The 23,123-nt window shown below is 58.8% G+C and overlaps 1 protein-coding gene across 1 annotated transcript in view; it reads left to right on the forward strand.

Moving 5' to 3' along the window:
• Positions 1-23,123, forward strand: part of LOC102445302 (heat shock 70 kDa protein 12B-like) — a 48,739-nt gene that overhangs the window by 14,584 nt on the left and 11,032 nt on the right. Inside the window, exons 2-8 of the mRNA XM_075931081.1 lie at positions 2,428-2,488; positions 13,076-13,176; positions 14,640-14,764; positions 15,714-15,900; positions 18,719-18,823; positions 19,348-19,464; positions 22,027-22,198. Of these exons, the coding sequence (XP_075787196.1) occupies positions 2,428-2,488; positions 13,076-13,176; positions 14,640-14,764; positions 15,714-15,900; positions 18,719-18,823; positions 19,348-19,464; positions 22,027-22,198 (868 nt within the window). The remainder of the gene's footprint in view (positions 1-2,427; positions 2,489-13,075; positions 13,177-14,639; positions 14,765-15,713; positions 15,901-18,718; positions 18,824-19,347; positions 19,465-22,026; positions 22,199-23,123) is intronic.

Below are 23,123 nucleotides of genomic sequence, written 5' to 3' on the forward strand. Positions count from 1 at the left end.
CTTGAGTATCCGTGGGTGGGTGGGTTTGGCTCCAGCTTCCCAGATGAGCTAACCCAGTTCCCATGCCCGGGGCCAGGGTTTCTGCTCAGTGGCAGTGCATCGAGCCAATAACGTTTGTCCGGCCCAATGGCTTGCCGTGGAAAATCGCTTTTTTCAAGACCCCAGAGCCGACGGGTTTGGGCCCCTAAATGTTTGGTTATTTCCAACAAAAATGTGACAGTGTGTCCCGAGAAACGTGCCTGTTTATGCCCCAAGCCTGCCGATTGCTAGGGCAGAGGTGCGGCAGGCTGGCAGCCCTGCTTTATGGCCACCGGGGAGAACAGCACGACAGCCCCCGCCCTCCAGCTGGCCAGGAAGGATTGGGCTGGGTGTGGGTGGGGCTTGGCTCCTGGGGCGGGGCCTCTGGCGGAAGGGGCGGGGCTAGGATTTGCCTTTCACAGCTGGGCCTTCACCCGCCACCCATGACCAGGACTGAAGCTGGTGTAAGCCCAGCACAGCTGTGAGCGACTTGAGTCAAGGAGATGGTTTTGGCCCGGAGTGGCTCTCTGCAGACGACATACAGAAGAGCCCACGGGACACGCGACGGGATGCCCATAGGCTCCGGGATCTCCATCCCCCGCTGCGCTCCTCATCCTCCTTTTTAGGGCGGAGCCCCTCCCGGGCCGAGCTCGTCTTTGTCCTTGTCAAGCCGCGGGAGGGAGATGGACCGCGAGGTCTCCACCCAGGGGCGATTAGCAAGGCAGGCGCATGCCAGGCCGGGAGCCCAGAGATGCTCCAGCAGGCCCAGCTCAGACAGCAGGGTGGCTTGGAGGCAGGCGCAGCTGAAAGTGCTTTGCTAGCCAGGGTGCCAGGTGCTCTCGATGCCCCGCCCCGTGTAGTGGCCAACACGCCCTCAGCCAGCCAATCAGGAGAGCACAACGTTAATCGAGTTCCAGTGCTGGCCAATCAGTGCGCAGCAAAACAGAAGCGCAATGGAAGGCGCCCCCTGGTGGTTGGCGGCCAGGCTGACTGCTCTGCTCCCCGGCCTGTTGGCCATCAGGGCAAGGCAGGAGCCGGGGCAGAGGCTGCAGAGCGAGGGGTGGCAGGGCGTGCGCACTGCATGTCCTGGGCCCGCGGCCCATTGGAGACGAGGGTTTGGCTGCCTGTCTCTGAGCTGAAAACTTCCCAAGCCCTGCGCTGGCTGGGGACCGACTGGCCGGGCAGCCGCTCTGCAGAAAAGGGCCTGGGGACTGCAGGGGATGGGAAGCTGGAGATGAGTCAATGGCGCCCTTGTAGCCAAGAAGGCGAATGGCTGCATTAGGAGGAGCATTGCCAGCAGATCCAGAGCAGTGATTGTTCCCCTTGTTTCCGCTCTGGGGAGGCCACATCTGGAGGATTGTGTCTAGTTCTGGGCCCCCCACTGCAGAAAGGAAGTGGAATCATTGGAGAGGGGCCAGCGGAGGGCGACCAGAATGATTCGGGGGCTGGAGCATTTGACCTACGAGGAGAGGCTGAGGGACTTGGGCTTGTTCAGTCTGCAGAAGAGAAGAGTGAGGGGGGATTTGAGAGCAGCCTGCAACTCCCTGAAGGGGGGTTCCAAAGAGGCTGGAGAGAGGCTGTTCTCAGGGGGGGACGAGGAGCAATGGGCTCAGGTTGCAGTGGGGGAGGTCTAGGTTGGACATTAGGAAAAACGATTTCCCTAGGCGGGTGGGGAAGCGCTGGGCTGGGTTCCCTAGGGAGGGGGTGGAATCTCCATCCCTAAAGGTGTTTAAGTCCCAGCTGGACCAAGCCCTGGCTGGGTTGATTGAGTTGGGATTGGTCCTGCCTTGGGCAGGGGTTGGACTCGATGACCCCTACACAGCGTCCAATTTTGACATAACTCTCTATTCGGAAATTCCCCGTAACCTCGAGGGTTCCCGGGTTGTTGGAAGAAGCCGCCTGTGATTTTGAAATCTTTGAAATAACGGGCTGCTTCCATAGACGCAGAATGGCTATTTCGGGAAATGGCTCTGCAGTGGACGTACCCTTAGGTCGCTGCTCTAGCGCTCAGCATGGCTCCGTGAAACCAGTGCGACCTTTGGAGTATAAACGCATCCTCGGTCACTTTGCTTCAGAAACACACGTCCCCTCCGCAGCCCCAGCCTGCCCCAGCCACGCCCACATGGCTCAGGGATTTCCCATCTGGCTAGCAGAGGTCCTTGTCTGGTGACTGGCCCGTCACTGGTCAGGACAAGAGGAACAGCCCCTCCTCAGGTAGGACTTGATCGCAGAGGGTGGCGCACACACCTCATCCTACTGAGCTAAAGGAGCAGCTCCGCTAGCCAGCAGCAGTAGTAGTCTGTTGTCCTCTCTGTGGAACAGCTACTAGCGGGGGATGCAGTGGGCTCTTCCCAAGGGGGGCTCGGGCAGGGGACACAATGCTCACCCCATGTTCTTCTCAACTTGCAGCCAGGAAGGCATGTGAAGATGTCGACCCTCCTCGACCCCGGGATGCACACTCTCCAGATAGGTAAGACTCCGGGGACGCGATGGTGCCCGGAGGGGCTGGCTGTCGGGGTCCCATGAGTGCCTAGGCTGCAGCTGTCTGGCTGGGAGGGGTTGGACACAACACACCCTGCGTCTGGCCGGGGGTAGAGCCGGGGGTCGGGCAGTCCCATGAAGCACTCCCCTAGGTTGCTAGGGCGTTAGAGCGGGTGGAAACAGGCGCTCGTGGGTTGTACCCGGCGTGATGGCACAGCCTGGACCTCCATGGTCCGGGACTCTGGTCCGGCAACAGCCGTAGTCCTGCAACTGCTCCTCTACACAAGCCATCAGCCTGGGGGGAGAGGGGGGCAGTGGCCTGGAGGCAGGGAGCCCGGCCTGGCCAGAGGGGCAGGGAAGTCTCTGCAGCCGGGATGCACGGTTGGCTGGGGGAAGGGAGCCCCACCGGCCAGAGTGGGGTGGCAGCCAGGAGGGGAGCCCCAGGAGAGCCCGAGGCCTGAGCTCCCCTGGTCCAGCACACGCTGATGGGATGATGGAGTTGGGCTGATCCTGCTTTGGGCGGGGGCTGGACTCCATGACCCCTGAGGTCTCTCCCAGCCCGGGGGTTCTCAGTCTCGAGGCTGGGTTGGTTCTGGGAAGCACTCGACCCTGGGGCCGGGGCGGGAGGGGGCAGCTGTGCGAGGCTCAGACCCGGCTCAGTCTGTAAAATCCAGCGGTTCCTCCCCCCCACCAGACCGAGTCCCAGGTCCGAAGCCGCAGCGGCTCGTTCCAAACGCGCTTCCTCTTGCGCTGCGAGAGCAGCCCCGTCCGCTGGCTCCGCGTGGCTCCGGGCCCGGCCGGCGCTCGTGCGGCTGGGAAGTCAAACCCGTCTGCTGCCGTCGACGACGGCCCGAACGCCAGCGCCCAGGCGAGACGCAGGGCGGATGGGCAGGGCTCCTGCCCTCTGAGTCCTGCCCCCCCCGCCTCCCCCGATCCGTGCTCCCTGCCCAGGGGCCGCTCCCGTGGGTCCCTCCAGCCCGCCGCGGGGTTGGGTGGCCGGTGCGTGATCCGGCCTAAGCCTGCCGCCTCCGTGGCAGGGCGGCTGGGGTCGATGCTGCAGTGCAGGACTCTGACTGGGGCATGGACGCCCAGTGGGACCTGGGACCCGGCACCCCCTTCCCCTCCTTGTGGGAGCCCTGGTCTCAGCTGGGCCCTCTGGGGGCTACTGTGATCCAAGCAGCCTCCGGCCTCCCTTCCCCCGTAGACTGAGAACCACGGGGTCCCGTCCTTTCCGCCGGGGCTGGCCGCTGCCGTTCAGAGTCCAGGCGGAAGCTGCCCATCCTTGAGCGCCCTGGGTCCCCGCCCCACCCTGCAGCTCCGTCCTCTTGGCCCTCCCTTTCCGGCTTCCTTGGCCAGAACCCGCCTCCCTCTGCACCATTTCCCCGTTCGGATTCTCCTCAGGAGCCCCACAGCCTCCCCTCACGGCCGAGCCTCCGCTGACAGCCGCACCGCGCCCCTTTGCCCCTCCTCTCTGCCCAGCAGGGCGGCGTCCCTGGCCCCGGTGTGCCAGGAGCTGGGAACGGGCAACGGGAGGGATCACGTGCTGTTCCCTCCTTCTGGGCACCTGGCGTTGGCCCCTGTGGGCAGACAGGACACCGGGCCGGATGGACCTTTGGTCTGACCCAGTCTGGCCGTTTGCATGTTCTTATGATTTATTATCTCGCTCCACCATTGGAGCATTTACATCTCCTTACACTGCACTGGGGCGGGTGATCTGTATTATCTCGCTCTGCCCTTGGAGCATTTACATCTCCTTGCACTGCACTGGGGCGGGTGATCTGTATTATCTCGCTCTGCCCTTGGAGCATTTACACCTCCTTGCACTGCACTGGGGCGGGTGATCTGTATTATCTCGCTCTGCCCTTGGAGCATTTACACCTCCTTGCACTGCACTGGGGCGGGTGATCTGTATTATCTCGCTCTGCCATTGGAGCGTTTACATCTCCTTGCAGTGCACTGGGGCGGGTGACCTGTATTATCTCGCTCTGTGATTGGAGCATTGTGATGGACCGGGCCGTGTCTGGGCACAGCTGAGGGCGTCCGCTCAGGGCGAATTGCTCAAATCCGGGGCTCCTTACAGCCCCCAGACTGGTGACCTCTCCAAACAGGCCACAAACCAGTCCCACAGAGCGCTTCAGCTGCCTGCCTGAAGCCTCACGAGCAAAACCCCTCTGACACCCCAGCAATATCCGTGCCCCAGATGGCCCCGGGCCTATACACAGGTGGGGGGTCCTAGCATCCAATCCCACCTACCCCGAACAAGTTCTGTCCGGTTCCAAGAAACCAGCCCCAGATCCCTGGTCAATTTACCCTCTGGACCTTACCCGCAAATCACGCTGGGCCAATCCTTTAGCATCTATATCTAAAGGTTTATTATCACAAGAAAGAAAAGCCTGAGAGTAAGGTTGTTAAAGAATAGCACATTACATGCACCGAATCTCCCAGTCCTCAATGCAGGCTCTAGCAGAGATGTTACAGCTGCTGGTTTAAAAGTCCTTGTTGCACATCCTAGCATCAGGATGGGTCCACAGGTCTTCTGGGCTCTTCAATCCCTGCAGTGCTGCCTCTGGGATGAAGTGCTGAGCTGAGAACAAAATGGCGTCGACCACATGGCCTCTTTATACCTCCTTCCTGGCCTCTTCTTGGTCGTAGCCGGTCACCTGGACAGAGGCCAATCTCTGTGTTCCCTGCTGGCAGCTCTCAGGTGACAGCCCCCATTCTTTGGGTGTGTCCTTGGCCCATTGAGTGCCATTGTCCCACAGGGCCTCGCTGATTAGCATGTCCATAGGCCGGGCTCTGCCCAATGCTCAACTACATGCAGGGAAATCTTCAGTGTCCATACAAGTACAGGCTAATAATTGCACACACAGACATTATACAAACACACGAACAGCGTACATAGGATCAGCAGACAGTAGCTTCTATTCAATACCTCACATGGCCCCTTCTATACCATTTTTGGGGCCAACACCCCCAGCTATGGGTACATCAGTGATCTGGCTGCTCCCCTCAAGATCCAGTAACATGACAAGCATTTACATCTCCTTGCACTGCACTCGGGCCGGTGTGCTGTATTATCTCGCTCCGCCACTGGAGTATGGTCAGTGACTGCACCGCACTTTGGGACGCAGTTTGTTTGGCGAGACACCGCCCCGGACAACATTGCTCCAGGGCGTCTCTGGCGCTCAAAGCAAGTTGATGAAAGTGCCACTGTCCCTTCCCTCCTCTCCGACCCCCCCCCCTGCCCGCCCCGGTCCCCACTTTGCTGTGACATTGAAAAGTCCTGCTTGATTTCCCTTTTTGTTCCAAATCAAATATTAATGCCCCGGCCGGCGGGAACAGCGAAACCCACTTAGGAAGCAGCGCACATGGCACGGAGCCGTGTTTTGTCAGACAGCGAGTCCAGGCGCGGCTCCGTGTCCCGTCCCAGGAGGCATCGGGGAGTGATGTTCGGGGAAGAGCAGGCTCTGCTTCCGCAGCCGCTGTGCGGATCCCCGGGAGGCCTGGAGAGCGATACAGGAACACGCGAGGGAGAGGGACGGGCAGAGGGCGCCACGCTACACATGGCACTGCCTGATTCAGCTCCTGCCCTCCAGCCAGGCGTCCGTGCTCCTGGGCCAGACGCCCCTCTCCCCGGGGACCCAGCCCGCCTGAGAGGGCTGCTCCCCATTGCAGATTGGCCACGGCAAGGGCCAGAGAAGTGCCATAGTCCGGCAGCTCCACAGGCTGGCAAGTTCCTCCATTTGCCATGTGCTTAGTTCTGCTTGAGCACACTTGAGTCAGGGCTGCTTTCAGGTGCAGGGAAGGGGGGTAAGTATCGCCCCCAGGGACAGGCAGCTTCTGGGCAGGATCTGACCATGCTGGGAGGATGTTCCCACAATGCCCCATGTTCCGCCTGGAGGTTATGTTACAGATGGGGAAACTGAGGCACGGAGCAGCCTTGTGACTTGCACAGACTCAGTGTTACCACTAGGAGAAGAGCTCAGGAGGCTGCTGTTCTACCCATGACACCCCACTGTCCTCCCTGTGGTAGAATGGGGGTTATGTTACAGATGGGGAAACTGAGGCACAGAGTGGCCCTGTGACTTGCACAGACTGAGTCAACGTAACCACTATGAGAAGTGCTCATGAGAGTGCTGTTCTACCCATGACACCCCACTGCCCTCCCTAAACTAGAATGGTGGTTATGTTACAGATGGGGAAACTGAGGCACAGAGCAGCAGCGTGACTTGCACAAACTCAGTATCACCACTAGGAGAAGAGCTCAGGAGGCTGCTGTTCTACCCACTACACCCCACTGCCCTCCCTCTCCTAGAACCACTTCCTGATGGCCAGTAGAAGGAAGGGGGGCTAAGCCTTTTCCTCCCACCCAGCCCAAACCTCTGATGTATCTGGTTCACCCGGTCTGAGCTCCAGCGGCTTTGTCCTGAGTCCCCGGTGTGCTTCCTACACTCTGATCCTCAGTCGGGCCTGGCGGAGCCAAGTCAGGTGGGAGAAGTCGGCTCCACACCCAGATGTGGGTCCCGTTTTGGAGCCGGGTCACGGTCGCGGCCCTTTGGGTTCCGAGCCCTCCCGCAGCGGGGCAGAACCAGCGACACAAATCCCAGCGCACGGGACGCTCTCCATCCGGCAGGGTGGGAATCGCAGTGGGGGCTGGTTCCGGCCTGCGATCGCACTTCGGGGGGGATAGACCCCCAGGCTGTGCCCCACCTGCCTCCCACCCGCCAACCGCCCCATTTCGTGGCATCAGATGCTGCTGCCTTTCCCCAGCCCGGCCCAGCTGCGTCGGGATCCAGCTCTGAACTCGGCCGCCCCAGCCCGTGGCCAGACAGAGCCTGGGGCTCTCATGGCTCTTGGCTGAGCCCAGCCCCACGCCCTGTGGGCGGGGGTAACTGCCGAGTGGCCGACAGCTGGGGAGTGTCGGTTGGCAAGAGCTCTCGATGATTAACTCTCTCTCCTAATTAAAACCATGCACCCGGAGGAGCGTGGCGGGAGCAGGCCGGGGAGGAGCAGGGCTGGTCGCTCTGCTGGGGCGAGGGACGGATCTCCCATACAAAGCACTCCGGCACGGCCCACTGGGGCGTCTGCTCTGCCCGGCTCTCACCGGGCTGGGATCAGCTGGACCTTAGAGGCCATTGTCTAGCACGGGGGGAAGAGGGGAGCAACGCCCTAGGTTTGGGCCGAAATGGTAGCCACACCTCTCTTGCCTGACACCGGCCGTCCGCATGGGCACCGGGGAGACGGTGGCTCGGAGTCGAGGGCGGCAGACAGCCGTTTGCAGGGACCGTCACTCGTCTTTCTTGCCCCTCCCGCTGCGGCGTGGCTGGAGAGGAACCTTAGCTAGCGGGGACTTTTCAGTTTAGAAAAGAGGAGACTGAGGGGGGATATGATAGAGGTCTATAAAATCATGAGTGGTGTGGAGAGGGCCGATAAAGAAAAGTTATTTATTAGTTCCCATAATAGAAGAACTAGAGGACACCAAATGTAGCAGGTTTAAAACTAATAAAAGAAAGTTCTTCTTCACACAGCGTGTTGTCAACCTGTGGAACTCCTTGCCAGAGGAGGCTGTGAAGGCTAGGACTAGAACAGAGTTTAAAGAGAAGCTGGATAAATTCATGGAGGTTAGGTCCATACAAGGCTATTAGCCAGGGGATAAAATGGTGTCCTTGGCCTGTTTGTCAGAGGCTGGAGAGGGATGGCAGGAGACAAATCACTTGATCATTGTCTTCGGTCCACCCCCTCTGGGGCACCTGGTGCTGGCCACTGTCGGTAGACAGGATACTGGGCTAGATGGACCTTTGGTCTGACCCAGTACGGCCGTTCTTATGTTCTTATGTTCTAGTGATGGACAGCTGGCTGGTGTACAGCCATCCCGCAAAGACAGGCACATGGCCAGCCTTTTCCTTCCTCCTCCGAGCACAAAAACAGGGGCCCTTAAGTGGCTCCCATCGGGATCCAACTTCTTCCCAAGTCCCTGCAGGCCGGGGGGGGGGGGGGGGTTGCATCGGTGTGGAGGCCAGCAGAGCGTCTGGTTGTGACGGACTGGGCCGGGTCTGGGCACCGCTGAGGGTGTCCACTCGGCAAATTGCTCAAATTCGGGGCTCTCTATAGCCCCTGACTGGAAACCTTCCCAAATAGGCCACAAACCAGTCCCCCAGAGCACTTCAGCTGCCTGCCTGGCCAGCCAGAAGCCTCACGAGCAAAACCCCTCTGACACCCCAGCAAGACACCCTAAATAGCCCTGGGCCTAATACACAGGTGAGGGGTTTTAGAGCCTAATCTCACCTTCCCCGAACAAGTTCTGTCCGGTTCCAAGAAACCAGCCACAGATCCCTGGTCAATTTACCTTCCAGATCTTACCCACAAATCACGCTGGGCCAATCCTTTAGCATCTAACATCTAAAGGTTTATTGCTACCAGAAAGAAAAGCATGAGAGTGAGGTTGTCAAAGTATCCTACATTACATGCATCGAATCTCCCAGTTCTCCATGCAGGCTCTAGCAGAGATGTTACAGCTGCTGGCTTAAAAGTCCTTGGTGCACAGCCTATGTCAGGATTGGTCCACAGGTCTTTCCTGCTCATCGATCCCTGCAAGGCTGCCTCTGGGATGAAGAGCTGAGCTGAGCACCAAGATAGAGTCGGCCACATGGCCTATTTATATCCCTCCCTGGCTTCTTCCAAGCTGGAGACAGTCACAAGGTCTCTGACCAGGCACCTAAATTCCTTCCCAGGTGGGTCTCTGGTACTTAAGAGACCTATTGTTCCTGGCGGCTTGCTAATTAGCATGTCCATAGGTTGAGCCCATTGCTCAACTATCTACAGAGAAACTTCCAGTCTCCATACAGAGCACAGATTCCTAACTCCACACACAGACATTATACAGATCTATGAAGAGCACACACAGAATCAGTAGGAGGCGGGCTTTTGTTTGACACCTCACATGGCCCCCTTTGTATTAACTTTTGGGGCAAATACCCCCCGTGGGTGCAGCAGTGATCGGGCTGCTCCCCTCAAAATCCAGTCACGTGACTCTGGTTTACGGGCACGCCGGGGCTCGAGGGAGTCCCAGCATGGGAAGCTCAGGAAACAGAAGAGCTGGAAATCCTGGGGGCTCCAACGTCGGAGCCGCTGTACGGCGCTTTCCTTTCGGCCTGCGAACCACCGGCCACGCCCGTTCCTTGCACCCCCGGCCTCGCGCGGGAAGGGATGCCGCTTGTCCTGCGCCTCTCGCTTTTCCTCCGTCTCTGCCGAGACACCGTGCGTAGAGCCAGCCGTTCATAAGATGCCATTCGCGGAATCGCAGGTTTCCCGTCACAGACGTTAAGCCCAGACGTCTCATCAGATCATCCAGTCCAGGGACGGGCGATACCTAATCCCTGGGGGCACCACCCCTTTATTTACCTGCACCGCCGCAGGTCCTGGCGATCGCAGCTCCCATTGGCTGTGGCTTACCGTTCCTAGCCAATGGGAGCAGTGGGAAGTGGCACAGACTTGGACAGCACTTTGCACAGCTCCCATTGGTTGGGAACAGCGATCCGCAGCCAATGAGAGCTGCGGTCTTCCGTATCTGTGGCCATGCGGGTAAATATAGCGGACCGGATCCCGCCCGCGAGCCGACGTGCCCACCCTGATCTAGTCGGACTGCCTGTATGCACAGGCCTGCGAGCTTCATCCCGGTACCCCAGCAGTGCCCCATTTGCGCCTTATTTCTGGGGGGAACTCATCTGGCTTCAACTTCCAGCCGTTGGTTCTTGTCCTGCCTTTCTCCACCGGCGCCCAGAGCCCTTGCAAGCCGGCTGTTTTCTCCCCGGCAAAAGTGCAGCCAGGCTCAAATCCTGTCACCTCTCAATCCTCCTTTTTTATAAGCTAAGCAGGCTGATCAGCTGAAATCACTCATCCCCAGGCGGGTTCTCCAGCCCTTGCAGCGTTTTCCTGGCCCTTTTCTGCCCCCTTTCAACCTCCCTGTCCCGAGCGCAGGTACCAGAGCTGGCTGCAGTATTCCAGTATCCTGCGGGCAGAGGTAAAATTGTTTCCTTGCGCCCACTCCCCTGCGTTTCCAGCCAGGGATCTCATCAGGCATTAACACCAGACTAGAAGCTCACAGTGAGATTTTTTGTCCTCTTTGACCTCCCCACCCTCCACCAATCCAGGATACAGTCCCCTATTCTGGAGGCCCAGCCTGCATTGCTGTATGTCTGCCCTGTCCCATTTTGAGTTACACGTTCTCTGATCTTTGCATCACTTGCAAACGTTATCAGCGGTGACTGTCTATTTACTTCCAGCTCATTGATAAAACCATGGTATGGCGAGGCCAAGCACACATCTACAAGCCTTCCATGAGGCTTCCCCTTTGGGCGGTTTTTGACATCTCTCAGGCTAGGTTGACACTAGAGTTCTTGCACAAAACCAGCTGTTTTTACGCAAAAGCTCGCAGAGCGTCCACACTTCAAGTGCGTTTTTGCGCAAGTAAAAGGAAAGAACAGAGGGGTGTGTCCAGCGTAGGTATTGCTCATTCTACAAGGAATAAAGGAATCACTCCTTTTTACGAAAGAGCTCTTTTGCAAAAAGGCGTGTGTGGACCGGCAAGAAGGGTTTCTTGCTCAAGAAGAGGAAAGAGGAAAAAGCCCAGGTTCCTTGGTGGCCATTCTGTCCATAGCAATCACTGCTTACTTGCAAGAGAGCGTCCATGCAGTCTGGATGCGCTCTTTCGCAAAAGTGCATCGCTTTTTCGATGCACTTTTGCAGCGTGGGCGCTCTCTTGCGCAAGATGTTTTTGCGGAAGATCTCTTCTGCAAAAAGGTTCTTGCTCAAGAAGCCTGTAGTCTAGACATAGCCTCAGTTTGCCAGATGTTTATCTATCGGAACGTGTGTTGTATTGGTGTTGGGTAGCGCTGTTTTTTTAAAGATGAGAACGTTGCATGGGACTACGTGAAATGCCTTATGAAAGTCTGAACGGTAACTTTCATCAATAACACTGACCTCACCAAACAGGGGATCAAGTGTGTTTGACAAGCCCTGTGTTTCCTAACGCCGTCTTGGCTGCCATGTCCAGTTCTGGGCGCCACATTTCAAGAAAGATGTGGAGAAATTGGAAAGGGTACAGAGAAGAGCGACAAGAATGATTAAAGGTTTAGAGAACATGACCTATGAAGCCAGGCTTCATGAACTGGGCTTGTTTAGTTTGGAAAAAAGAAGATTAAGGGGGGACATGATAGCGGTTTTCAAATATCTAAAAGGGTGTCACAAGGAGGAAGGAGAAAATTTGTTCCTCTTGGTTTCTGAGGACAGGACAAGGAGTAATGGGCTTAAAGTGCAGCAAGGGAGGTTTAGATTGGACATTAGGAAAAAATTCCTAACTGTCAGGGTGGTCAAATATTGGAATAAATTGCCAAGGGAGGTGGTGGAATCTCCCTCTCTGGAGATATTTAAGAACAGGTTAGATAGACATCTGTCAGGGATGGTGTAGATGGAGCTTGGTCCTGCCTTGAGGGCGGGGGGCTGGACTCGATGACCTCTCGAGGTCCCTTCCAGTCCTATAATTCTATGATTCTAACTGTATTGCCCTTGTTTAGTGTGTATGAATCGATTCCCATAGCAGCTTTCAGTTATTTGTCTGGGATTGATGCCGGGCTAAGTAGCCTTGAATTACCTGAATCATGCTTCTCTTTGAATATTGGCACAACATCAGCACGCTTCCTGCCTCAGTATTCCAAGATTTAGTAAAACGTAACAGAAACGCGTCGGAGAGCGCCTGGGCCCATTCTTTTAGGACTCTTGGGTGCAGGCTAAATGGGCCTGCTGATTTTAGACCATTCATCCATACTAGATGCCATTTAACATCCTCCTTAGTTAGTAATGGACTGGAAAGTATTTCACCCTCCTATACTACAGGCTTCTTTCTAAATGCAGACTCCCCTCCCCCCTCCCGTTACACCAACATGTGATTTCAGATGTGAAATTGACCAATTTTCACACCCTCCCCTTCCAGGCTGAGAAATTGACCAAAATGGGCCTGAATTTGGGAGGGCCCTAGTCGTCATCAGTGGCCCCACCAGGATCAGAGCTCAGGCTCCGCTTTAACCCCTTCTTGACCCACCCACTTTACAGAACAAATGGAGGCAAAAGTCCTCCCGTGCCTCCCCAGCCCCCCCCCCCCCCTCCTCCCTCCCAGGACAGACACATTCTCCTGCAGTTGACTGGGAAGGAATCCTAGAGCAGCCCCACCCAGAGCATTGTGGGACATGGCCCCGGCCGCACACGGGCAAGCGAGCATCGCAACACGGAGACCGGAACAGGGGCAGGGTTTTGTAGCGTCTCCGCACACCCAGCCTAGGTGAACCTGGCGCCCAGCCCCCATGCTGTTACCCAGATGAGCCACACAAGGAAGCATCTCCCGATGCAGTCCAGGTATGAATGGGAATAGAGAGCCAGGGCGTTACAAGGGTCCGGTCTCTGCAGTGCCAGTGGGGAGACGGGTCACAGAGCAGGAAGCTGGCCTGGGTCAGGCCAGAGTCACTAGCCGAGTTAGCAGAGATGGATCCGATGCTGTTACCGTCTGTGTTCTGTTTGTCCGCAGGTAGAAACGGGGAGAGGTCCCAGACGCCGTCTCCGCCCCGTTCCCCCGGCATGCACAACGACAGCTACAACATCGCGCCGCTCACACCCTCCCAGTCTCCCGTAAGCCAGAGAATGCTTTAATGCCCCCTTTCCCAGTCATCTTGGGTACCTCGGGGGGAGGGGAGCGGCTCTGTGAGTGAACAAGGAAAAGTTATGTACTTATTCCCACAATATAAGAATGAGGGATCACCAAATGAAATGAATAGGCAGCAGGTTTAAAACAAATAGAAGGACTTTTTTTTCACTCAGCACACAGTCAACCTGTGGAACTCCTTGCCAGAGGATGCTGTGAAGATCAGGACTTTAACAGGGTTCAAGAAAGACCTAGATAGGTCCATCAATGGCTACTAGCCAGGCTGGGTGGGAATGGTGTCCCCAGCCTCTGATTGTCTGGAAATGGATGACAAGGGAGGGGTCCCGTGAGGATTCCCTGTTGTGTTCCCTCCTTCTGGGGCTTTTGGCATTGGCCACTGTGGGCAGACAAGACACTGGGCTAGATGGACCTTTGGCCATTCTTATGTTCTTATGTCCTTGAGTGTGGCCAGGAACTGTCCTGTGCTCTGCTCCTTCTCGGACCATTTTCTGCTGCTCTCTGAGTCCTTGTTGAATTGGTCCAGCTCCCGAGCGTTAGGCACAGTCTGGCAGCCTCACTGCACACCGCAGGGTGATGAGGATGGGGACATCTGGTGCCAAACTCTTCCAAAGTTGGGGAGGGTTCAGTTTTAGGGGCTTTGGTTCAGGCTCTTCTCTGGTAATAAGCACAACAGACCCTCTAGTGGGTTCCCACAGGAGATGCAGAGAGTTAGGGAGGATAGACAAGTCCACTTTCTCTAGCCCTCTCCCCAATCCTTCTTTGCTTACCTTCTCATGGGAGCGTCTGGAACTCATTGCCACATGACAATCTACAGAAAGGGAAGATCAAATCAAGATACACAACTCCAGCTGTGTTAATTACGTAGCTGGAGTCAGCCGTTCCTTGTTTTGAGTTTCTCCGCTATCCTCACAATGGGAAGCCAATGGGAACAAACACTCCTGTTGGTGTCCCTTGCTTCTCGCAGGAGCAGGAGTACCGGCTGCCAATGAAAGCACTCTCTGAGTTTGATTTAGAGGGTCTTGACTAGACTTGCTAAATCAAACTCCGGAAGATGGATCGCAGCAGCATCGCTCTTCCTGTTAGTACAGACATAGCCCTAGCAAAACCAAGAACTTAGCTAGCTATTGTCCAAGGGAGAGGGTTGGGCGTTCGTTTGGCTAACGAGAACATCCAGAGATAGCCTGGCGAGGAGTGCCAAGCCCAAGGGTTGTGACAGGACATACACCCCCCCCCCCCAGTTCAGGGCATAAACCAATCTGCAACAAACAGGACTGGGTGAGAAGCTCTCCCCGTGGGCAGGGCACCCCGTCACGGCAGGATCTTTCGCGCCGGGCTCGGATGCCGCAGGCACCGGCCACTGCTCAGGGCAGGCGCCGGATCAGGCGAGTCTTATGACGATCAGCTCCTAACACTTCTTGTGGGGTTGCAGCGGAGCGAAACCCGGGCCCAGCGCCCCGCCCCCTTCTCCGTGGTGGTGGCCATCGACTTCGGCACGACCTCCAGTGGCTATGCCTTCAGCTTCTCCAACGACCCCGAGGCCATCCACATGATGAGGTGAGCCGCCCCGTGGTGGCGGTGGTGGACAGTCGCGGTACTTTTCCCTCCATCCTTCCCTCCGACCCAGGGCTACACGTCCTCTCCCACCCCCTGGGCACACGAGAGAACCCGGGAGCAGGAGGGGGCCATGGGGAACATCACGCAAAGGGAGATGCGGCTGGACGAGGCTGGATCATTTCCCAAGGGCGGAGGCGCACGTCCGAGTGTGCTCAAGCCCTGGCTGGCCAGCGTCCTGCCAAGTAAGCACTACGGATCAGTAAGCACTACGGCCACGGAGGATGGTCCTTCCTGAGCCTTTTTCATCTCCACCGGGGACTTGCCTCTGGCCTCCTGCCTTTTCGATTGGCAGGAAGAGCCCAGCACTGTGATCGGCTGGGCTGGGCTGGCGGGGTCCAGGGCTCTCCGTCTTTCCAGTCCCGTCGTCGGCCCTTCTCTGGCTCTCACTGTGGCCTCTGGGAGCCTCCCGGCTGCCCCATGAGACAGGGCAGTGCTGTCTCCCCAGCGTGTGGCCGCGGAACGGAGTCGCAGAGACTCGTCCCAGGTCTTGTAGGGAGCCCGTCTCCGGAGCCCAGGGCGCCCTAACCACTGGGCAATCCTGCTTCTGTCCGCTTCCTGCCCCCTGCCAGTGGCTCTGAGAGAGGGATCCTCATTGAAGAACAAGCCCCAATGGGCTGATCCCCAACAGCTGCTGATTTTAGGGAGTCCGACCCCCAGATCCGAGGAGCAGGGGGGCTGCGAGGTGAGCCATAGGGGCGATGCTGGGGTTCGGGGAGCAGCCACTTTGCGCGGGCTGAGCCGGAGCAGACGAGCCGTGGTCCCATGGCATCGATTTCCTCAGGACAGCGCCGTTCAGAGTCGGGCCTGGTTTGCAAACCAGGCTCTTGCCCCGCCCCCCGAGACACCTCTGCCCGCGGGGTGTTAAATCTGCCGCGGTTCCTCTTTGCAGGAAATGGGAAGGGGGTGATCCAGGCGTGGCCAATCAGAAAACCCCCACCAGCCTCCTGCTGACCCCAGAGGGCGCCTTTCACAGTTTCGGCTACACGGCCCGGGATTATTACCACGACCTCGACCCAGACGAAGCCCGGGATTGGCTCTACTTTGAGAAGTTTAAGATGAAGATTCACAGCACGAGTGTGAGTTAACCCTTCCTGTGCTAGTTCCCCTGCACGCCGGGGAGGGGCCGGGGGCAGCGGAGGGGCGGGGCAGGTTGGGATCACGCACTGTCCCTTTACAAATATCCCAGTGTTAAAGTGATAGTCGCACCGTCGAAATGGGCATGTTTCCCCCCGTACAATGTCTCTGAATGTTTCAAAATGAAATGGCACAAATTTGCTGCCATTTCTGGGGGGAGGGAGGGAGGAGAACTGTGGATTTGCAGAGTTGTTTAGCAGATGTTGTAACCAGTGTAGGATGGACAAGGAAGGGAAGGATGTGCAAAGGAACCCAGAGAGGCGACCAAGCTAAAGTCAGTTGGAAAACAAGGGTGAGGGATCTCAGCAAACTGAGTGACTGGGCAACAAAACGGAAAATGAAATTCAATGTGAATAAATATAAAGTCATGCACACTGGAAAAAATTACCCCAACTATACGTACAATATGATGGGGGCTAATTTAGCTGCAACTAATCAGGAGAGAGATCTTGGAGTCATCGTGGCTAGTTCTCTGAAGGGTGCAGCGGCGGTCAAACAAGCAAACAGGACGTTAAGAATCATTAAAAACGGGAGAGAGAATAAGACGGAGAACATCCTATTGCCCTTATATAAATCCGTGGGACAGCCACATCTGGAATACTGTGTACAGATGTGGGCTCCTCATCTCAAAGAAGATATACTGGCATTAGAAAAGGTTCAGAGAAGGGCAACTAAAATGAGGAGGGGTTTGGAACGGGTCCCGTATGAGGAGAGATTAAAGCGACTGGGACTTTTTAGCTTGGAAAAGAGGAGACTGAGGGGGGATGGGACAGAGGTCTGTAAAATCAGGAGTGGTGCGGAGAAAGTGAATAAGGAAAAGTTATTTCCTTGTTCCCATCATATATATAGTAGCCGTCTATATATAGACGTATATGTAGTGTGACTCTAATGGTATAACGCTTGGTGTTGCCTCTGGGCGGCGCTGTTGCCTCTGGAACGTCCTTCGCCTCCCACCGTGGTTCTCGGCTGATTTCTGCGCCGCTCAGCCAGGCCGCCGCGGGGGAGCACGAAGCGCAAGCGGCCGTTTGGGCCCCGCGCTCCCCATGCACCACGAGAAGTGCAGAGCCCAAACGGCCGTTTGAGCGCCGCGGTCCCCGAGTGAGAGGCAGGAGGGGGAGACGAGAAAGAGAGAGACGGAGAGAGAGGCAGGAGCGGGAGGAGAGCTGAGGGGGGGAGGCAATTGGAGGAGGGGAGAGAGAGAGAGAGACGGAGCCAGAGACCGGAGGCTCAGGAGAGCAGACTGACGTGGAGGAGAGACCTGAAAATCCGGTCTTATGACAGGCTAATTGGCTAGTGATATAAGAACTAGGGGCCATCAAATGAAACTAATGAGCAGCAGGTTTAACACAAATAAAAGGAAGTTCTTCTGCACACAACACAGAGTCAACCTGTGGAACTCCTTGCCTGAGGAGGTTGTGAAGGCTAGGACTATAACAGGGTTTAAAAGAGAACTAGATACATTCATGGAGGTTAAGTCCATTAATGGCTATTAGCCGGGATGGGTAAGGAATAGTGTCCCTGGCTTCTGTTTGTCAGAGGGTGGAGATGGCTGGCAGGAGAGAGATCGCTTGATCAGTACCTGTTCGGTTCACTCCCTCTGGGACACCTGGCATTGGCCGCTGTCGGCAGACAGGATGCTGGGCTGGATGGACCTTTGGTCTGACCCAGTTTGGCCGTTCTTATGTTATGTTATGAGAGTTTTCCAACTACTCTCTCGGCCGGCACCCTCAGGACCTGCCCGGTGCCGAACCAGAGAATTTGCCGGACCAGGCCAGGTCAATATTGTCTAACAGCAGCCCAGCACTGCCACTGCTCACTGGGCTCTGAGAAGACACAGAGGGGTCAATTCGAGCTAAATCCCAGCCCAGAACACTGAGCGCCAGGACTGGGGGCTGTAAACAAACTTTATGGGGCCGTGGGAAACTTGGCTGCACCCTGCTGAGCGGGCACCCGGCGAACTCAAATCCTGCCGGACCACGGAGGTTGCCGGACCAGCGAGTGCCGGACTACACATGGCGTCAGGGAATTATTGTGCAGCAGCTCATGTGGCCTCTCCTATGGACGGAGCTCCACCTCCTCCCGGGTCCTGCCCCCACGCCCCAGCCTTTTCCTGGCCTCACTCCATCACAGTGGGAGCCCCGGTAGGTTGGCTGCCTTCCAGCTAAGGGGCAATGGGATGGCTTGACCTTCCACTCGCTCAGGCTTGGGCAGTGGCCTAGGAACTAGGGGTCACCAAATGAAATGAAGAGGTAGCAGGTTTCTAACAAACCAAAGGCCGTTTTTCTTCACGCAGGCCACAGTCAACCTGTGGAACTCCTCGCCAGAGGATGTGGTGAGGCTAGGACTTTAACAGGGTTCAAAAAAAAACTAGATAAATCCATGGAGGTTAGGTCCCTGGCCTCTGTTTGTCAGAGTTTAGGAATGGGTCACAGGGGAGGGATCACTGGACGATTCCCTGTTCTGTTCCCTCTCTCTGGCTAGATGGGCTTTTGGTCTGACCCCATCCGGCCGTTCCACTATTCTTATGATCTGCCACGGCCGGTGCAGTTGCTGGATCGCCCAGGCCCTCGGTATCCCGGAACCTTTGAATTTGCTACAGCGCTCTCCAGAAAGACTTCCCTTCACTCAGTTACCTTTTTCAAAGGTGTTGCTGGAAATTTCCCCTCTGTCCCACCCGCCCCTGGGGAACAGGCTCCCTCGCAGCTGCTCCGGCCGGAGCGCGGGCCCTGACCCCCTCGGGGCCTTGTCTTGCTTTGCTAGGACCTCACCATGCAAACGGAGCTAGAAGCCATGAATGGGAAGAAGGTGCAGGCGCTGGAGGTCTTCGCACACGCCCTTCGCTTCTTCCGGCAGCACGCCGTGCAGGTAGGGCAGGGGGGGGGAAGCCGGGGAGTCAGTGACCACCCCTGGGGAACGTCCCTGGTCGGTCGATGCCGGTGGGGGAAGAACTGTGGCAGAGCTGGCCTGGGCCTGGAAATCTCCCTCCTGTGACCCGGACGGAGCTCACCAAGACAGGCTCAGTCGCAGCCCCGGCCTAGGACACCAGCTCCAACCTCCTGGGAGGAGGGACGCCGCGGTGGGACGAGAGAGCCCGAGAGAGGGGCTGCCTTGCCCTCTTCCGTGAGAACTCAGTGTGGGTGAAAGGCCAGAGGACATGCAACAGAGGCAGTGTCGGGGCAGGTCCCCCCGTCCCGCCTGCTCAACACAGCCTGCATCCTGAGCCCTCAGCCCTCCCTGCAGTCCGGAGCCAGTAGGTCTCCTGTCTCCCAGAAATGCGCCTGTCCAGCGGCACCACGGCCTCCCGGGCGGGATCCTTCCTGACCTGCCCATAGGCCATTGGGGATGCCCTGAAGCATGTGGGTGAGGGATCAGGTTTTGCGTTCCCGCAGGAGCTGAAGGACCAGTGCCCATCCTTGCAGGAGAAACAGGCCATCCGCTGGGTGATCACAGTGCCCGCCATCTGGAAGCAGCCCGCCAAGCAGTTCATGAGGGAAGCGGCCTACAAGGTGAGGGTCTTGGCTCCCAGCGGAAAGGCCCCGCAGGGTGGGAGCGCCGCGCCCGGCTTTGCAAAGCGGGTTCTGCCGCCTCCCCCCTCGCATTGTCCTGGGGCGCAGATTCACCTCTGCCCCTGCCTTGAATTCTCCTGCTATTGATTCCCGGCTTCCCAGGGCCGCGGTGCCTGGCGCGAGCTCTCCGCTGAGCCAGGTGGGGCTTTGCCCCTCCCCACAGCGGCGGATAAGAGTCTACTACAGCTGCCAGTTCATGGAGTCTCTCCTTTCTCCCAGGAAGCTGGGGCTGTGGCTTGTAACGCAGGAGATTCCAGGGTCAAACCCTTCTCACGGCCCAGGGGGGGAGGGGGCAGGTTGGCAAAGTCGCCCCTGGACTGGGACTTGGCCGGTTCCCGGAGACTGGGGATGAGCTGAGTCTGGCTGCTCCCATGGTCTGTAAAATTCAGACCCGCCGCTCCCGGCCATCGATCCCCCACCGAGAACCAACGGATCAGGCTGCTCGGCCCTGCTGGCTCGGTGACGTAGCCGGGGGGAAGTGGGCCCCAGCGTCGGGGGGGCGGGCAAAAGGGAGTCATGGGATAGGAGGGATGGTGGGGGTAAGCCCCAGTCATGCTCCCTGGCCGGAGCACCGGGTGGGGGTGGGGTAAGCCCCGCCAAGCTGGCCCCTTTCCCTGGCTGGCTGGGCCCCCAAACTCCTGCTTCCCAGTGGGAGCACCGGGCGGGCTGGCGGGGTGGGGCAGGACATACAGGGCGAGGGTCAGGGCTCCGCCACTGGCTGGCTCCCTGGTCGCGCCGCAAGGCTCCTGCAGCCACTTCTGGGGCGGAACCCGGCAAGGCGCCGCAACGCGCCCCGGCAGTGCAGCCTAGCGGGCGGAGGATGCCCGCTGAGCGCGCTGGCGTATCTGGGGAGGCAGGCTGGGCACGGGGCGGGGCGCTGAGCCGCACGGCCCTGTCCCATCCGCTCTGTAGGGACCGCGAGCGGCCCAACCTGCGAGTCCGGGCTCTTCCCGCTGGCGGCGCAGCGCCCCCTAGTGCGGTGCTGGGGCGCTGGGAGGGTCGGGGCACCACGCCGGGTGCTGCATGCCCCGGGCCGTCCTGCCTTCCCCCCCCCCCCCCGCAGGAGAGCATGTTGCTGGGGGTTGGGGGGCTTTGATCCCAGGCCGGGGGCGCTGCTGGGGGCTTGTTCCCAGCTGCTGGCCCAGGCTGTGTCTTGGCTCCTGGCAGGCGCGGAGGGGGACAGGGGCTGTGCGGGGCCAGAGCAAACCAGCAGCCGCATTGCTCGGCCCCACCCCGGGCTGCATGGCTCGCAGCCACATCCCCAAAGGGAGGGAGGGCGGGAGGGGGCAGAGAGAGCGGGGGGCAGGCGTGTGGGGGGAAGGAGAAGCGAGCAATGGGCGAGGGGTCGGCCGTGGGGCGAGGGGCCGCGGGGGGCTTTGCCGGGCTCGGCCGCTCTGGGCTCCTCCGTGTCCCAGGCGGGGAAGGGCAGGCGCTCAAAATTGACAGCTGGCTTCAGAGTCTGATCGCAGTCCGGCCTGCCCCACGGCGCTCGCTCTGCCGCTGATCAAGGTGCCCCCCCGCAGCTCCCTACTCCCCCAGCGGCTGGGTATGGAGCTCACCCCATGGCTCTCCCTTAGCAGCCCATCCACAGGGCCTGCCCCACGGCGCCCCACAGCCAGCAGCCTGTCTGCAGGACCCATCCCGTGGCAAGCCCCGCTCAGAGTCCCCTCTCCTCCAGCAGCCTGAAAGAGCCCCATAGGGGAGCTGTGCGGTCCCTGCCCCACGGGCCAGCGGGGGAGGCGCCTGGGAGCTGCAGCACCGAAGGGGCAGGTAGAGCCAGAGGGGGACAGAGCCTCTGGCGTCAGGGCTTACGCCTCAGTCTAGGACCCTCCTGGGGGCAGATTCCCTCGCACCGGCCTGCTGTGTGGGTCACAGGCCGGAGACCGGAAAAGGAGGATCCTGGACTGGTCTGCTCCAGTGATTTCCGTGTGCCTTCCCTCACGGGCCTCTGCTGGTAAAGGAGTAACTCCACAGCTGGTAGCAGCAGTAGGCTCTTCTCCTCTTTGGCAGACCAGCTGCTGGGGGGCACATTTAACATGTGCACTGAAAGGGTGGGCTACACAAGGCTGCCCCCCGGGGAAGTTGTCTCCCGAACAGCACCACTCTAGTCGCAGATCTTACCCCTGCCACAGGCTAGCCCTTGGGTTTAGCAAATGCACCCACTACAAGCCGGTCCTGCAGCAGTGAGTTCCACAGGTCAGTGGTAGGGCAGGAAACCCACAGTGGGACAGGAGACATCAGCTTCCCTGGGCCCACCGCACAACTCTAGGAAGGCAGGAAGTTCCAGGCTCCTTGGTTCACAGCCAGAAGCCCGCAGATCGGCTCTGTAGTTCCCCTGAGCGCACCCACTGATATCACCAGGCGGGGCCCTGGGGAAAGCCCCCGTGGGTCCCCGTGGCTCAGCTAACCAAACCGCTGCCGGCAGCGTGGCCTCCTCCTGCAGCCGCCTTCCCCTTGTACCTGCCCCGTGCTGACTGCCCCCCGCCTCCCCTCGCCCCCCAGGCCGGCTTGGTGTCCCCCGAGAACCCGGAGCAGCTGCTGATCGCGCTGGAACCGGAGGCAGCCTCCATCTACTGCCGCAAGCTCCGTCTCAACCAGCTGATTGACCTGAGCTGCAAACCCGTCGCCAACGGCCTGGCCCCCGAGCTCTCCATCGACTCCAGCTTCCGGCAGGGTAAGCAGCATGTAGCACGGGGATGGGGATGGGGATGGGGATGGCTCTGCCGGGGGGGTGGGCCAGGCGTGGAATTAGCTGAGCGCTTGGGTGCCCACCCGGAAGAGCTTCCAGTGCTGGCCAGCCGACAGGCAGAGCGCCCAGGCTGTGTTTCTCGTGGTGGTGCACATCGGCACATGCCTTGGTGCACAGAACAAAATTTATTCTGCACATGGGTGGACAAAATTAAGTGGGAACGCTGGCCCCAAGAGCAGGACTCTGCGGGTCCTGGCGCGGGTGTCCTGGCCAGATTGTGGGTCCTTCCTGCCGCTCCGGGCGGCAGCAGCTCTGTGAAGGGGTCCCAGGACTGGACCGGCAGGGATCTCAGCTGTCCGGGGGGCAGGAGCATTGTGCCCAGGTCAGGATTTGGGGTGAGGGGCCCTCTGAGACACGGGCCAGGTCCCTGCCCAGATTGCTCCGGGGGGCAGCTGAACTGCACGGCTGGATCCCGGGACCGGCACCTTCCCGTCTCTGGGGGGCCCAGCCGGGCTGCAAGGGGGGGGGGTTAAATTCCCTCCTGCCCCTTTCGTTTGGGTCTGAGCGGAACAAAGCGCAGCCAGGGAAGCGCTTCGGCGAGAGGTCGGCAGCCCCGGGCCGTTTCCGCTGCTGGTGCAGGACGGAGAGCTTGGTCCCCCGTTCCCCCAGACGGCGGGGCAGCCCCTGGCAGGGAGTGTCTGGCTGCCCACCGCAGGCTCTGGAGTGGCACCTGGCTCTCCTTCTCCGAAAGCGCCCCGGCTTCTCCCCTGCTCGCCCCGCAGCTCTTCTCCGCTCTCCGTCTGCCCCTGCTGCGCCTCTGCTGCTGGTGCACTCCTGAGCCGCGGCGGGGGCGTCAGGGGAAAAGGCAACACGCCACATTGATTAGAAATACAGTACAGAAACACACACA

This window comes from Pelodiscus sinensis, chromosome 5 (genome assembly GCF_049634645.1).
Source record: "Pelodiscus sinensis isolate JC-2024 chromosome 5, ASM4963464v1, whole genome shotgun sequence".
In the NCBI taxonomy this organism is placed as follows: domain Eukaryota; kingdom Metazoa; phylum Chordata; order Testudines; family Trionychidae; genus Pelodiscus; species Pelodiscus sinensis.